At 45.5% G+C, this 17,176-nt stretch overlaps 1 protein-coding gene across 3 annotated transcripts in view; it reads left to right on the top strand.

The window, feature by feature from the left end:
• The window catches only part of SMOC1 (SPARC related modular calcium binding 1), a 206,018-nt gene that overhangs the window by 163,683 nt on the left and 25,159 nt on the right, over nucleotides 1–17,176 (top strand). For 2 of the 3 annotated variants that reach the window (XM_076003910.1, XM_012781179.2), the window contains 2 exons: nucleotides 4,444–4,533; nucleotides 6,468–6,548. In XM_076003910.1, the coding sequence (XP_075860025.1) occupies nucleotides 4,444–4,533; nucleotides 6,468–6,548 (171 nt within the window). The remainder of the gene's footprint in view (nucleotides 1–4,443; nucleotides 4,534–6,467; nucleotides 6,549–17,176) is intronic. The other variant, XM_012781181.2, reaches the window with a different exon arrangement.

The raw sequence follows: 17,176 nt of genomic DNA, 5'->3' as shown, positions 1-17,176 counted from the left end.
TTGTTGAGCTTGACAATACTATTCAGCCAATTAAAAGGAACGAATAACTTTTAGATGATAGATGACAAACCTCAAAAACATTATGCCAAATGAAATAAGCCACATGTAAATACTATATGTTATATTATTTTATTTATACTATTCAGCCAATTAGAAGGAATGAATAACTATTACATGTGATGATAGATGACGTCATCCTTGAGAAATTCTCTTAGGTTTGCCTTATTTATGTATTTCTTTCAATGTTTCCAAATTTCCTTTTTTTCCCCTTCCCTATAAAAAAAATGATAATCTTTGAATTGGCTTTGTTCTGTGTTTATCCTCTTCCCCTTAGTCTGGAAGAGTATTATGATATCAAACAGAAATAAAATCTTACTATTTGAGGTCCAAAAGAATCACCAAGAATAATCATCAGACATCAAATCATCATATGCATATACAGAAATAGATTCAAATATATCTTAAAATATATGGAAGAATCTTTCCCCAAATTAAGGATTTCTCAAATAGTTTAGCTGTTGCTGCCTGATGATTTATCTGTGATGACTTTGGCATTCCCCCACTTTTGTTTTAGCAGCTTTATTGACATATGGTTTACATACCATGAAATTCACTCATTGTAAATGTACAATCCAGTGGATTTAGTAAATTTGTAGAGTTGTACAACTGTCACCAGAGAACATCTCCATTACCCCAAAAAGAAACCTTGAACCCATTTACAGTTATACTCCACTCCCAGTCCTGCCATAGGCACCCACTGATCTGTTCTGTCTCTATAGAATTACCTTTACTAGACATTTCAGATAAATAAAATAATTTAATATATAGTATTTACATGTGGCTTATTTCATTTGGCATAATGTTTTTGAGGTTTGTCATCTATATCGTCAGATGTAGTAGTTATTCATTCCTTTTAATTGGCTGAATAGTATTCCATTATATGGATATATCACAATAATCTGCTCACCTGTGGATAGATATTTGGATTGTTTCCAGTTTGAAGCTATTATGAATAATGCTGTGATGAATACTTGTGTACATGTCTTTGTGTGGACATGTTTTTACTCTCTTGGATAGATTCCTAGGAGTGTAATTTCAGGGTTGAAAAGTTTATGTTTAGCTGTTAAAGAAACTGCCAAAGTCTTTCCAAAGTGGCTTTCCAATTGTACATTTCCACCAGCAATGAATAAGGGTTCCAGTTTCCCCATATCCTTGCCAACACTTGGTATTGTCTATTTTTTTAATTTTAGCCATTTTAGTGGGTGTTTAGTGGTATCTCTTTGTGGTTTTAATTTGCACCCTCCTAGTGACTAATTATGTTCAGCATCTTTTCATGTATTCATTGGCTGTCCATATATCTTCTTTAGTAAAATGTCTATTAAAATATTTTGCCCATTTTTAAATAAGGTTGTTTGTCATCTTGTTGAGTTGTAAAGTTTACTTTATTTTTAATTTAATGACTTTGATAGGATTTTAATTTTGTAAATACAATTTTAAAAGTAAACAGTTAAATAAGATGGTTAGCCTTCATGAAATTACACACCCCATCTAATAGGCCTTTAAAATTTTTTATACCTACACTGTGTCCAGAGGCTGGTACCCTTTAATTTCAGAAGAGGATATTGCTGTCCAGAGAAGTAAAGTGAGGGGTTCAAGTTATCCAATAAGTTGGATGTAAAGCGGGAATTGGAGTGTGACTCCACTTGAGACTGGGAGGCCAGGGGCATACACAGAAACTTTTCTCTCTCCCCAGGGCTCAGTGTGGGGCCTGGTGCTGCTCCAAGGCTTGCCTGGAAGCAGAACTGATGTGGACCTTGGACCTGTGTTTGGTACAAGAGGTGTGCTTATTTGCTGGGTCAGAAGCCAGGTGCCCAGGTGCCCGGAGATGATGGTTAGAGGGTCCTGTTGGCTTTGGCTTGGATTCCCGGCCTTTGGGCATGCTGGATTTCACAGGTGGCTCCTGGCAGCAGGGCACCTTGTCTTTTCTCACTTCATAAAGTTTTCCATTTAGGGCCTCCCTTGTGGCAGAGCAGCTGTATCTCTTCACCCTCAGTGACCCTACCCTGCAGGAAGATTCCCTCCCTGCACATGGCTTCATGCCCTGTGGGCTTCTGTGCCTGCATCTGGGCAATCTGTGGAAGTCCTTGACCTGCAAAAGTGCAAAACATCCTCAGGAAACCCTCTTTGCTCTCCTTGAGCACAGATCTTTGCTGATGGCTGGGCCAGATGGGCAGTCCCAGGCTCTCAGCTGGATAATGGGAGAAATATACAGAATGTTTTCAGTTATCTTGCTCCAGAGAGGAAATACAGCTCTTGTATTATAGGAGGATTTTAATGTCTATGTTGTATATTGAAATATTGCATAAGCCATTTTTCACGTGGGTTCTCACCGTTGTCCTTCTTGGAATGTTTGATTTCTCAGTTTTCTCACTTTCCCTTTGTTAGCCGGTAAGACTCCTAAAATGAAGCCACCCTGTGTGGAGGAGCTGAGCACGCTGTGCTGGGCTATTTAGACTGTGAACTCCGCATCCGGCAGGCGCAAGCAAATGTGCACTTGCAGCTGCCAAAAGACTTCATTCAGTGGCTCATTGAATTCAATGGAAAGAGGTGTTAATAGAGTCAGGGGAAGTGATGCTATTAAAAAAAATGACATTGTGTGGCTCTGTTCTGTGTTTATTCTCCCTCAATGACTTCCAGATCAAACTCACACAGTTTGGCATCAAAACATGCCTGTTTTGGACTCCAGTTTGAGGCCAATGAGATATCCAGAATAGTTACTCCTCACTTCCTGCCACATCTCATTCCTGGGGGTGATTGTCTGATAGTTCAGGATCACTTTGGAACCTGTGTGAGCTGGGTCTTGGTGTCAGCACGAGAATAATAGCAGGGTCAGGTGTCACAGGACTGTCAGCTCAGCTGCTGGCCGCAGAATGTAACAAGGGTTTGGGTCTCCATAGCTCTTGAATCCTAAGATCTCAAGGGTGAGATTTTGATGCACAAAAGAGATCAAGGCTCTATATCTTCTCTGTCTCCCCAGATAATATGCAAGGAAGTTGGCCAAAGGTACTGGGAGCTCCAAATGGTGGTTATTATTGATGGTCTGACGGGGGTTGTGTAGACTTTCTTAGAACTCACTTTCTCCATTAATAGTTTGTGCTCAGAGGATATAGCATTCCATTCTAAAAGACTTCTGGGGGGTCTTGGGAAGAGAGGGATGGTGTAATCATCAAATGGGCTGAGACAACAGTGCTGTCAACCCCTTCCCCCACCGAGTGAGAAAACAGAGAGAAATCTCTGAACTACATATTCTGAAGAGGGGTGAAGATACCTGCTTGCAGCCTTCACCAAGGGAGTGAAGTTATTTCTTGGGAGATTAAAAAAACTTATGCTTTTGACATAGAAAGCACAAATATATATACAGTTTATCTGTGTTATTAAACTTTCATTAGAGAGCTGATTAGGAAAACATTGTCTGAAAGTGTTCCATACGTGGGTGACAATAGAAAAAGAGTTGAGAAACACTGCTCTAGGCCAAGGTTTTGGGGGCCTTGATGAAAATAACTCAGAGTCCTAGAAGGTAAACAAACAAAGTCTGTACTAACTCCTGACTTGCTGAGGTTCTCGTGCTGCAAATAGAGCTGCCAACACTTGTGGAATGATAAGCATTAGGACTTTGTTATTAATATTAATACTAGGTGCTCCCTGCTCCCATCATCTGTGTTAGAAATTTCCAAGCAAGTCTAGGGTGATTTCTGCAATTTCCTGTGTCCTCTCCCATTTTGTTTGCCCTCACCCCTTGTGGGGAGTTGGGGTGTGTGCTGGTGTTTCGCAGTTAAACTGTCCTAAAGAGTCCTGATTCTCTTCAGCTCAGTGTGCTGGAAAGAGAATGGTCCTTCCCACCTTCTCCTCTTTTTTTAGGCAAAGTTGGAGAAACTGCTAGGAGTTTGGAAGGGAAGAGCATCCTGGTGTCTGGTTTTCCTTGAGCTATTTAATCAGTGCTACTTGGAAAAAGTACTCATCCTGTACCTTTCACGAGAAAGCAGGAAAGAAATTGGGGTCACCAGAATTTGATGCCATGGAGATGCCAACCTGATCCTAACATGCCTGGCCAAAGTTTAGGGCTGCCGGGGTGGACTCCTCCTCCCAGCTTTCCTGCAGGAGGAACAGGGCTGGCAGAGGCATCTGGTATCCTCAGATTTATGAGAAAGGATCCTCCAAAGCCACAAAACCTTAGGTCCTTTTGACAATCTGTTGGGATGGTGAGCACACCCTTGGATTTGTTTTACTGTTGGTGTCTCTCTGTGGTTCTCCTTTCCTTCTTGTTCTTTTCTTCTCTCATTTCTTTTTCTTTGGTCTATTCATTGGGACTTGGCCGGGCCATGTACAAACCCCAACCATTCAACAGTGCTGGAGAGTAGATAGTATTTACCTCAATAATGGTAGTCTCTTTTCGATTCTTTTTAACCCTCAATTCAGATGATGGGTCTAAGCCGACACCCACGATGGAGACTCAGCCAGTGTTCGACGGAGACGGTAAGCCCTCCCACTGCTTCTGACAATGTTCTCCCACCCGTCTTCAGGTTTGGGAAAGGTCTTAACTTTGGGTGTTTGTTTAATCTTTATTATTATTATTTTCTTTTTTAATTTCAATTTTTTCCCCATGTAAGCTGGGTTGTTTTAACCTTTTAAAAAATGCAAATCCTCCAAGGAACTGGTACACTCTCCACTTCTGGAAGGGCTCTCTGTTCTCTCCAGGCTTCCTGCCTGTCTCCTGATGTCCAACAATAACACAGCCTGGACAGACCCTTTGAGCTGCCAAGACCCAGGAATCATGGCTGAGAAAGACAGTCATGCCGGTAGCGTCCCTTCCGTAAACTAAGCAGCACTTACAAGGGTCTGCTCTGTGCCTAGCATCATGCAAGGCCCTTTGGGGGTTGAAAGGGAAGTGTGCAAGTATAAGCCTTCGCTCTCAAGACAGAGAGTGTTATGTGTTTAATGATATGGTCTCGATTTTTATTGTAATAGACATTTATGGAAGAAAGAGATCAGAATGGTCTGGGTAAAGCTTCTGTGAAGATGTGGGACTGGTGCTAGATCTTGGGAGTGGAAGGAGGAATCAGCGTGTTCTGGGCAGGGGTCTGGCATGGACAAGGAGGGCCCGCGGTGGGGATGGGGTACAGTGAGCAGTGCGGCAGGGAGGAAGGGGGTTAGTGGGGCTGATTTGGCTAGGTTGTAGGGACTTTGACAGTTGAGTCAAGACATTTGGGAGAGAAGAAATTCTAGGTCAAAAGAAATAGTGGTGTCTGGTGGTAAAATAGAAGCTGGAATATTCTGTAGACACGGATAGTGGATAGAAAGAGCATGAGATGCATGGCCCTGATTCAGGGTGGAGCTGCTTAGGGCCTGTGTTCTTCAGTGTATGCTGCTGAGGACTCCAGATTCCCCTGAGGAGGAGCAGAACGTTTGGCAGACTGAGGTCTCTAGAAAGTCTGACAACAAGGTTCAGCTTTTAGTGCAATATGCAGCAAACTTTTAGCAGCTCTCAGCTGAGTGTGTCCAGGCCTGTATCATGAGACTGGTCAGTGAGACAGAGGAATAAAAAGTTGGCACTGTGGCTAGGGCTGTCCCTCTCATAGGTTCAGCTCTGGAGAAAAGCACTAAAGTGTGAGATGATGGGACATATGTATGTTCATGTCTAGAAGTTCAAATGTCTCTGTCATCCACAAAGGTCCTGGAACGTTGGCAAGTCTGGGACCTGGGTGATCTGGTGGGGAATGGAGACCATGTCATATTGGGAGACCTCCCCAAGGTCCTCACTGAAGATCTTATCACTCCACAGTGTGTTCAAAGCCATCTGGGATTCTTATTCTACCTGCCCACTGGGTGACCCATGTCCTGGAGAGCCGGAAGGCACCCTGGCGCTCTCTGGATGGAGGAATTCAGCCTTTGTTCAGTGAAAAACGATTAGCAAGGGGATTGAAGCGCACATTAGACCTGTTACTCTCTTCCCCATGTGGAGCAGAGTCCCAACAAGCTGAATCTGCTGTGGCCCAGCCATTTCCTCTAGAATGGTCTCTGTGGTTTGTTTGGCGTTCGTTTGTTGATTTATCCCCTTTAAATCTTCTCCCAGGGAAGCAGCTGAGCAGTACTTGGCTTGGCCCATGTTCCTGCCCTCCTGGGATAATATTTTTATTCCTGGATGGAGTGGCTCAGCGCCTCTGGACTCTGCCCACTCTGCCTCCTGGCACAGGATGCCCGGCTTGGCTCTCATGAGCTGGTGGGGAGAGGAGCTTCCTTCGTGAGGAAGGGAGAGGGCACTGGGACAAGGTGGATGTGGAATGAGGGAGATAGCTGAGGCTTTGGTGCTTCAGACTTTTTAAAAAAGCCATTAAGAAGCCTGGGGTTACACTTTAAGTCACATATTCTCTTTGCCTAGACTTTTTCTCTCTCCTTTTTTTTCCCTCCAGAAATTACAGCTCCTACTCTATGGATTAAGCACTTGGTAATCAAGGACTCCAAGCTGAACAACACCAACATAAGAAATTCAGGTAAATAATCTTCCTTGGATTAGATATGTACCTGATTCATCCCTGGTTGCCCCATGGTTGCTCCATGACTACCTACTGTGTGACTTTAGCCAAGTCATTTAGTCTGTCTGGTCTTCAATTTCTACAACTATAAAATAAGAACATTGGATGAGTTAATCCTTTCTAACTTTAATTTTTTCAGTTATCATCTCAGGGATCATCATTCATAAGTAGCTGATCCTTTTAGCTAAAAATTTTTTTGCCTGTATATTGTAATTTTTGCTTGACTTTTATATGGCATGTGGAAGAATTTGAAAGAAGAATGGCTGAGCATAAAGAAGTTGGACTTCAAGCCCGGAGGGACTGGGTTCCATGTGTTTTTAAGGCTTTAACTGGCCACTTACAGCCATGTCTTTTCTGTTCTGATCTTTTGGGGGTCTTGTGAATGGTCAGGTTTGGGCACTGGCTGAACCCCTGGCAGAAAAGTGATAATTGTTGAATGGTGATCAGATTTGTAGGATTTATTTGTAGCATTTATTTATCATCAGTTAAGACCAACATCCATAAAGTTCATTTATCATCAATAAAAACTAAATGTCCACCAACAGGAAAATGTATCCATAAGCTAAGTCTGTGTTTCTATCAAAGAAGGTCATCCTTCTTTCAACCAAGGACTTCGTTGTTAGAGACACCGCTTTGCGTCATTTATTCCTGGCTGTTGAATTTAGCCATATCATCTTTTCTTTATAGGTGGCAAGGACGGTGAACAAAAGATACAGGCAGAGTTTTCCATGCCCGTTAATGAATGAGTGTGCTGTCATGGGCCCTCTTAAGGCTTATCTGTGTGCCAGCTCTGTCCTAAAGGTGGCAGTGTGAGGTTAGAGTGCAAGGAGTGATGTAGACGGAGGGATAAATTCAAGCGGCACTGGTGGAGTTCCTCTGCGGCTTGGGTTGGTCAGTACCTCTCATGTGTCTGGTTCACTATCTGATAAAAGCCAGAGGCATGGGATGGTGGGGTGCAAAGGGATTGTGTGGTCTCCCTTGGGTCAGAGTCTTTGATAGAATAGTGCAGTGGTTAAAGCACAGGCTTTGGGATAAGTGAAACCTAGGTTTACATTCTAGCTCCAACACTTAGCGAGTGACCCCAGTGAAGTCACGTAATCCCCCTCTGTTCTCATCTGTGAATTGGCATCATGGTCTCTCCCTCAGAGGGCTGTGGTTAAAGGTTAACTAAATTAATGTCTATATAGTGCTTAACTGATGCCTGGCTAAGCTATCAATTGTAAGTACATGTATTTATTATTATCATCGTTTATGGTAGGAATAATAGGAATATTAATGATAGTTCTTATGGTGAGAATTCTTTAATCAGGAAAGCATTTATGATTGTTGCTGTAAAGCAAAGACATCTATTAGGCTACTTCTTAGGACCTCCCTCGTCTGCCCCTTCACTGTTAGGCAAATATAAGCCAAAGAGAAGTGGTTTTGGTGCTTACAGTACACAGGGCTAGAAGTAACATTTGCAACTGTCCCTCGTCCCTAAGACCCTGGAAGGTTTGCAAGGCCCCAGTGAAAGGGTTACTTGTCATTCTGTGACCAAGTGGTAGGTAAGAGGGTGAGCTCTGAATTATATGGCACCTTTGCCTGAAACACTGATTTGATGTTTAGCAATTGCTTCCCTGAATTTCTTTTCCCCCCACCAGTAGTTGACTCCTCTGTGTGGGTTATAAACTCTGTGAGAGCAAGGGCTTTACTGCCCACCTAACACATCTATTGTAGAACTTTGCTCAGTGTGTTCAACTGTTTTGGGGAAGGGTGGAGAAGAAAAGATCATCATCACCATTATCAGTAAAATGAGAATAGCACTGTTATAATAGCTAGTCCCTGCCAGGTGCTATAGAACCTTACATTTGTCATCTCACTTGAGCTTCACCATACCCCTGTGAGATAACTGTGATCCCAGTCTTGCAGATGAAGAGTTGGAGGCTGAAAGAGAGGAAGTAACTTGTCCTAGGTCATAGGTAGTAAGGGGTTAGGCTGGAAAAAACTAGTTATGCTTGGGCATAGGATGCCTGTCTTCTGGGGCTGTATTCTCTGAGTGTAGTAAAGCGGTAAAGTCAAAGTCAGTTGATAATCTTTGCTTCCACTGAAGTTCTTCTGTTTTCCATTTCTACTTTCCAATTGGATGAGTATAGGGTCGTGTTGAGAAATGGTTTCCAGGCAGGTACAACCACCTACCTTTTGTTAGAGTGACCTGCCCACCTTTATTTTTCCCAGGGTTGGCCCAGTTATGTCTGTAAGGTTAGTGTATAGGACAGGATAGTTGGGGTAGACTTACCAGTTCTCTAGGAGAAACTGAGACCAAGAATAATTGTTATGAATCAATAATTTTGGAATCTCCTACTAAACTTGGACTTTCTCCAACATGATCAATATGGACTGAGGGCCTGTCAATCTTTTTGCTGTAATTATGTTAATACATAAAAGACAAAGGCCTATAGCAAGGGTTGGCAAATGACGAGCTGCCTGTTTTTAGCAAATAAAGTTCTATTGGAGCACAGCCACAGCCATTTATTTGCATATTGCCTGTTTTTGTCTACAACAGTAGAGTTGAATAGTTGTGACAGAGCCTGTGTGGACTGCAAAGCCTGGAATGTTTCCTATCTGGGCCCTGGTGTATCTGATTGGCATAGCAGCATTTGGATGGGAGTGTGAGTATGGGGGTGTGTCACTCGAGTCTTTTGGCCCCTCTCATAGACCAAGCAGACAGCTGTTTCCTGACGTGCCCAGGTAAGCCTGCATAGGTACAAGGCCTGCATCTTCACCATCTCACACAGGCCTTTTTGCAGGCTTTAACATCCTGTTCTGGTGCACGCTGCGTACATGAGTTGCCAAGGAAGTGTCCTGAAGCTTGGCTTTCGTAGGCAGAGGGTAGGGAATCTCTTAGCAGAGATAAACCACATAATGGCAAAACCATTTGGTGTCAGGCAAACCCTGTAGACCTGGCTTCCAAAGCAAACTCCTCACTGAGAGGCTTGGTGAGCTCAGGAAAGTTAATTAACTTCCCTGAGTCTTGAATTGCTTGTATGTAAAACAAAGTTAATAGTAGCCTTGCAGGATCTTTGTGAGGACTCAGCAGCATCTCAGTGGTACCTGGCACATGGTCATGTATGGTGCACCATACATGATTTTAAACAACAACCACACAATGCCTACTCTTGACGGAATCTTTATGTATTGTGCCAGCCACTGTTCACGTGTTATCACATTTGGTTTAATGAGCCATCAGATTTACGTTCATGATAACTCGTGTCTGGGCAGCTGGCTCTGGTCAGGACTGGAGCCTCTGGGTCAAACACCCGGGATGGATTTTCATTAGGGTCCGATGGAAGATTCTGGGTTCAGGTGCTCTGCAGTTCACACCCGTGGGGAGTTGCAGTGGGACCCTGCGAAGCCGTCGGGGTGAGAGCTCTTCTTCTCAGCTACCTCCCAGAGGCACAAAGGCTATCCCAGTATCCTTTTTTCACACTCAGACCCTGTGACGCCAGGTTTGTTTTCTGGCCTGGGGACTGTTGATGTTGGAAAGGCTCCACTGGGCAGCTGAGGTTTTGCAATAACATGACACATATGCATGCAACCTCTCCCAGTGCCCTTCTCTCCTCCTGGAAGTCTTGGTCCTTGTTTTTAAGGTGTTGTCACATGTTCACTGTGGTCAGTGTCGCCGTGTGAGTGCTCGGCAGGTTCAGTATTGACAGATTTGCCTCTCTGGTCTTCAGTTCTCTCCTCCATTGTAGCTCCAGCACACCAGGACTTCTTCCTGCATTCAGGACGGCGCTGGACCTGGCCAGCTAACACCCTAGAACTTGGGAGCAGCATCTTCTCATGGATGAGTGTTGGCCAGACCCTCTGTTCTGCTTTTATAAGGAAATATGAACTCTTGCTGAGTTGTGTGTGTGTGTGTGTGTATATGTGTGTGTGTATCAGGGCTTAGCCATCTAGGCATTTCTTAATATACCTAGCGTTTAAAATAGTTTTTAACCATCTACATTTTATAGAAAAAATAAAAGGATTGAATAAATGATGAGAATTAGGACTCATCTAATTCTTCGTCTTATTTCCCCTTGCTTCTAATTTGACTATATGCAGACACTTTCCTATAGCTGTGATTTATATCTTTTTGTTTCTGTATGACAAAATTCTGTGCTTTCTCTTCTGGGAAAGCACAATCTCTCAAGAAATGTGGTCCTGTGAGCCTTAACTCTTCCCTGTGTGACATAGCCATGCTCCCAAGGCCCATGCCCATTCCCTCAGCTATGGGGGGTTAAGTTCACTCCTGTAGCCTTGAATAGAGTGCAGTGGTGTGGTGTCCCTCTATGCTTCCCCAGCTCTCTTTCCTTTGTCCCCCTCTTTTCTAGTTTACTTCTTTCATGATCTGACCAGAGACTTCAAGAAAGCCCTAGAACCTGGCCCTCTCTGTGAGTTAAGTCCAAAACGACCCCACTTTGCCTCTGTGGCCGGCAGAGCTTCCTTCTGTACATCAGTGAATGGAGCAGCTTTTGGTAGCTCTGTTCCCGGAGACAGAGCCATCGGCAGAGACACAGGGTAGAATTGCATTTCTTATAAGTTTTGCCATGAAAATGACACCCCCATCTCCTTATACATGAGAGTGTCTGTGTTTGCCCGAGTCACTGTACCTGTCTCAGGTAAGCCGTTCACAGCATCCTGCCCTTACCTACCAGTGTCAGAGCGTCGCTCTTCTAGACCTGCTTCCGGCCCCTGGGCCACGTTTTGGATTGCTCCAGCCTCACCCGGGAAGTTCCTGCCAGGATAGCTGCTATGCTTGGGACTTGGGGTAACTGAGGCAGCTGCACCTCCTGGCCGGGTCCCCCACCCCCCAGGCCAGCACTCTTGGCTCATCTAGAAACCGCCGGCTGATGTAATGACCTGAGTTCTGGAAAAATAAACAGCTCACAGGGAAACCAGCGGTAGCCGTTGTAAGCAAATACCCTGCAGCCACCTGGAATCTCGCACATGACGTGATTGGAAGGAAAAATGAGTAATCCACTAACGTTAGCAGCCGAGGACGGGTCTGGGCTTGTGTGCGTTTAAAATATCTATATAAAAACAAACCCTGGATGCTTATTTCTGTAACTGCCCTTCTGGGTGTCTGCCCATCTGGTGCAGGTGCCTTGGCCCACCACGGCCAATAGAATGGAGCTGGGGACAGAGACCAGTGGTCCTCCCCATGGCTTTCTCCATGGAAGCAGAGGCCTTCTTCTTTCTCAATTTTTCCCTTTGCGGAGAGAAGCGGTAAACCCATCTGGAGGCCCCAGAGAGCCTAGCCGCAGAGTCCATTTTTACTGTGTTTTAAAATTAGCTTTCCCGGCTGCCCTGCGCCTTCGCCCCACGTGGTCTGCTTGGAACACAAAGGCGTGGTGTGGGTGGAGGTGTGTGCTGCATGGTCCTGTGCTGGCACTTGTTGGAGCAGCAAAGGTTTTGTTTCTGGAGGTGAGTTTGTACTCTTTTTGGTGTTTGATAGCAAAGCCACATGTCCCAATTTTCTCTTTTGGCCTCTGCTGCTAAAAAAACCCCCGAAATCAAAGATCCTGCCCAGGTATTGTCATCGACTCATTCTAATTTGCTGAAAGTCAACCACAGTCTCTGCTTTGATCTGAGGGTTCTCGTCCTATGTTTATTTGTAAAATGACTTTGGAAGTAGGCAGGATAGTTACCTTATAAACACACATGTGCAACATTCGTATTTTGGGGAGTAAAGAGTAAAGTTTTGGTACTTAATTTTGACAAATTTAAAAATATCTATTCCATCTTCCACTTTTGTCTATGCCCTCTCCTCCTTTCTTGCCTAAATTTTTTATTTACTGATGCCTGCTCCTTAAAGTACAGAACCTGTCAGATCAAGGTCAACGAAGTGACTGAGAAAAAATAGAAAGAAGATAGCTTGCTTTTTCTTAGTACTTGTTCGCTGCAAAAATACTGTTTTTTTTTTTTTTTACGCATTTCATATTCTTTTTGGTGGAAGGGTCATATCTGCTTACTTAATGGCATGATTCAATAGAGATGGGAACTTTTCTAAAGTTTGAGTGGATGTGAGTCAGTGATGCTTGGGGGAAGAGTGAAGAAAACAAATGCCTACGTGTTATATTGGAACAATCCATCCTAGCAAAAAAATACCCTTTGTAGAGTTTCTATCTCGTTCTTCCCTACCCCTTAGGACCTCAGTCACCGCATGGGAAGGAAGCGGTCACCACTTCAGACCTGGGTGAGCCATGCATGGCCATTTTAGGTTATGCAGAGAGAAACTATTTAGACTGGCTGGTTGGTTTGTAATTTTCCCTTACACCTCCTCACCCATGACTCTGCATCCCAACAACATGCCCTATTTGTGGTGCCAGCTGTAAACATCCCCCTGAGTTGGTACCCTTGGCCAGTGTCAGGGATATGGGGTGGGCAACATCAGTTTTGCCCGGGAGATGAAGCCTCCGAGATGCAGCAGCCGGTTAGGTATGGCTCGTAGGCCACACGGCAGGGCTGTGGAAAGAGGCGCAAGGTACGAGGGCAAACCCGAAATCACCTAGCAGTCTGGACCTTAACTCAGCCCCTTCCTGGTGCTTGGACTCCACGGGGACTTGGGAAGCTAAGTCTGGGTGAGGAAGAGCACCTGACCCTGTCTAACTGTAGGTTTGTGGGCCAGTAGAGTGAGAAGGGCCTGAGAATCTGCTAGTACTACCACTTAATTTTAGTTGAGGAAACAGAGACCAGTTGGGGCTTTGCTTAGGGTCATAGGCCCATCAACAACTATTATGAGCCAAGGCCTCCGTTTGGTGCTAAAGGAGTCAAGGGAACCAAGACAAGGAACATCAAAGGGAGGAGCTGACCATCGGGCAGTGGGTACTCGAGGGAGGAGTGATGGTGTGGTCCACCTAATGGGGAGGAATATTTTATCACTGACATTGTTTTGAATTGCTGGCACAGTAATTATATAAAAAGCAGACTGACTCTTAGCTCTGTATACTTTCTACTTCATCTCCTAAACTTTATTAGCTGTATCTGGGGCAGACTTTTCATCACCCTGTCCTTGGGCAGCCACTGCAGTCCAGTTGAGGACACTAGTCATTCATAGGAGAAGGCGGGAAGATCGGATTTACTCTACACTTGCTGAGGACACCGCTACCATAGACAGCTAATAATAAGTGCAGCTACCCTTTATCAACTTACTATAGCACTGCGTTAAATGCTTTACTTCTATGATTGCATTTAATCTCCACACTGACCCTGTGAGGCGTGTGCAAGGGTTATCCTGCTTTTACAGGGGAGGAACTTGGAACTTTGAGAACTTAACTAGCCAAACTCATGGAGCCAACAAGTGGTAGAGCCTGATTCATTAACCCCAAAGCCTGTGCTCTTGACTGTCTCACTATACTGCCTCTATTACAACTGCTGTGGACTTCTGCGAAATAGCGACAGAACCTTCTAACATGCCAGTCCCTGGGGTGGAAGTGTGCAGGAGTGGAGTGACAGGCACTTACCAGGGCTTTCAGCCTTGCCAAGGAAGGCCAAGTATCCCCACTCCTCATTCCAGGTCCCTCTGAGTGCCCTGAGTTCCCTCTGGCTTGTGCAAACAGCCGTCCAGCTGAGCTTTTATGCCATCCGCACCTCTCCTTCCAGGGCGGAGCTGGAGGCGACCTTCTTTTCCAGTGAGCTAACAGAACGGTTGCCTCCTCCAGAGGAGCTCTTCAGGAACTCCCTTTGTAGGTTACAACTGGGTGGTGATGTTATGTTTTTCACTTCCTTTTGCTATCTATTTTGTGGGGAAAAGAGTTATTTTTAGCTTAAAGGAGACATGGAAACCGACTCCAGGGGAAGAGGTGACTGTTAAATATGTGCCAGGTCTCTTTCTATTCTCCCCAGCCCCACCTCACCTCTGCCTGAAACACACCTGAGCACAATATTAGGGGCTGACGTTCTGTTTGCCAGTGACTTTTGCTTTTTCCCTGCCCTGGCAGGGCCTCTCCTCCAGGACTTCCCTTTTCTGAGCCAATTGTCTACCTCTGTTCTGAAAGGAGCCCTGAGCAATGGTTCTGTGGGCTCCCCTCGTCTTCAGGGGTTCTCAGAGCCCCCCGCCCCCATGACTCTGAGTCACATGGATATTGAGACTTGAGACTGGTGGCAGGGAACAGCCAGCCCAGAAAATGGTGCTTGGACAAATGATCCTCTGGGGGCCACTTAGCCGCTCCTGTAAAAAAGTGAAAAGTGCATAAGAAAAATAACCTGTTCCCATAGTTGGCTTGAACCCATAGGTGATAAACCCTCACGTGGCTAAGTAAACAGAGAGGGTCTACTCAGTGATGTGCCATAAATCACTCCCAAAGATCAGGGACTCCAGCAGCCCCCCGCCCCCCAAGCACCACGTCCCATCTCTGTGCTGGCCCTTCTAAAACAGCAGAGGCAGTTCCTTAAAATCTGGTCCTATCTTTCCCTCTCTCTGCTTCTTCAATCCCTTCCTCTGCCAAATTCTCAGCCACCCAGCAGTTCTGGAATGGTCCAACACCACACACTCACACGCTCACACACTGCCCTAGAGAATCCTCAGGCAGGAGCCGCACGATTTCTTACGCCTCTGGAATTTCATGTTGTGACTTAGGAAGGTTGTTTTTTGACACACAGTTTGTTATTTTGGGTTATCTTTCAACATTTCATTCATTTTTGATAAGAAGCTAGGTGGCCGTGAGGTATTTGAGGGGGGTTTCAGGGTCATTGTAGGGGACACAGCACTAGTGTTTTCCTTAATATTCTTGGCCCAGCGGGATGATTCCTTTTGCAACGAGACATAAGTATGCTCCTCTCAGTTTTCAGGCCGGGTAACATTTTATTGACTTTTCCCCTAAGACAATCCAGTGCCTGACGGTCTGAGGGCTTAGTGTCGCGTTTCCCAGGATGGGTCAAAGGGATAGATATTCTTTGTTTGGCCTCTGTGGTCTCGTCCCTGCCATTTATTCAACAGTGCGAGGCCCCATCTCTGATGTGTCAGGCTGGAATTCTGGGGGAGGGATGGCATGACAGGGGATTCGAGCAGAGAGGGCACCTGGTCTAAGTATTCTTTACGGATCCTGCACACCTGAGATTCCACGGTTCTCCCATGAGTAGGGCTGGGCGCCAGGGCTGGGCACGTGAAGGACTGGAAAGGATGTGGCAGAGCCCTTGCCCTTAGCAGCTTGCAGTCCGGGGAGCTGGGGTGCCCAGGCCGGTGGATGGGGAGATAGGCACTCAGCAGGGCCACTCTGCTCCTTGGCTTCCACCTAGGGTGGGGTCCTCCAGGAAAGCTTCAGGGGTGGAGGGCAGCCATGAACAGGGAGGGTTAAGATCTAAAGGCTTGTTCTTCCTGCTTGCTACGTCTTATAGAATTTTTCTGGCCCCGAGGCACCTGACATGGTGCCAGTGCTTGGTACACACATATCCGATGACAGCCTGGGTGAGAACCTGCAGCCACCAGGGTCCCAGACTCTCTATTTCCTCTTCCTGCACCATCATTCCCATGTGTTAGTCCTGCTTTATGTCCCACACCCTTTTTCTGTAGTGTAACTCTCTCCTAGGGTGGCCCCAGTAGGTGCCTGAGTTGCCAGCTGAGCCTCCTCTGGGAGGGCCTCCGGTCTTGCATCATTCATTAAGACACCTTCCCACGCTACGTGACTGTGGCCCGCGGATCTTCTCACTTCTGCTGTGTACGGTTCTCTGTAAGTTTAGGTTTTTCTCTTGCACTCGTTTTTCGTATGGACCTTCTGATGGTTCATTTTATGTGTTGATTTGACCGGGCTACTATGCCCAGTTGTTTGGTCAAACACTAATCTAGACTTTGCTGTGAAGGTATTTTGTGGGTCTGGATTAATGTTTACAGGCAGTTGACTTCAATTAAAGCAGATTACCCTCCATAATGTGGGTGGGCCTCATCCAATCAGTTGAAGGGCTTAAGAGAAAAGACTGAGGTTTCTTTAGAAAAAGAAGAAATGCTGCCTGAAGACTGGAACATAGAAATCCTGCTTGAGTTTCCAGCCCAGTGACCTGGCCTATTGATTTTGGACTCAAGACTGCCCTATCACGCTCACCTGAATTTCTAGCTGACCGGCTAGCCCAACGTATCTCAGACTTGCCAGCCCCTACAATCATGTAAGCCAATTCCTTGAAATCTCTGTCTCTGTGTGTGTGTGTCACACATGCATCTACCTCTGTTTGTCTCTGTCTCCTGTTGGTTCTCTTTCTCTGCAGACCCCTGAGTGATACAGACCTTCTCTGGCCACTGCCTTCTCTCTCCACCCATCTCCACCCCCGCCCCGCCCTCAATTCCCGCCACCACGAGGTTCCCATGCTCTGGCTTCCTGAAGTTCACAGCGTGGCTGGCCCACTGATGCTTCTGACTACACTTTCACAAGGTGCTGGGGTCACCCAGGACCTCGGCTTTTCTGCCTGCTCCATCTTCAGCAGCCCCGCCCCTGGGAGGCAGCATTCGGAAAGGAAGTCCAGCCCAAGGAGCTGAAACTCAAATCTTATAGTGTTTATGTTTGTTGGCCATTTCTGCTTTAAAAAAAATGTATAAAGAAGAGAAAAGAAAATAGATGATGAGAGAGAAAACGTTC

The sequence above is a fragment of the Microcebus murinus genome, chromosome 6 (genome assembly GCF_040939455.1).
Source record: "Microcebus murinus isolate Inina chromosome 6, M.murinus_Inina_mat1.0, whole genome shotgun sequence".
Classification (NCBI taxonomy): domain Eukaryota; kingdom Metazoa; phylum Chordata; class Mammalia; order Primates; family Cheirogaleidae; genus Microcebus; species Microcebus murinus.
The sequence above is the reverse complement of the archived record's forward strand: the minus strand, read 5'-3'. Positions and strand labels throughout refer to the sequence as shown.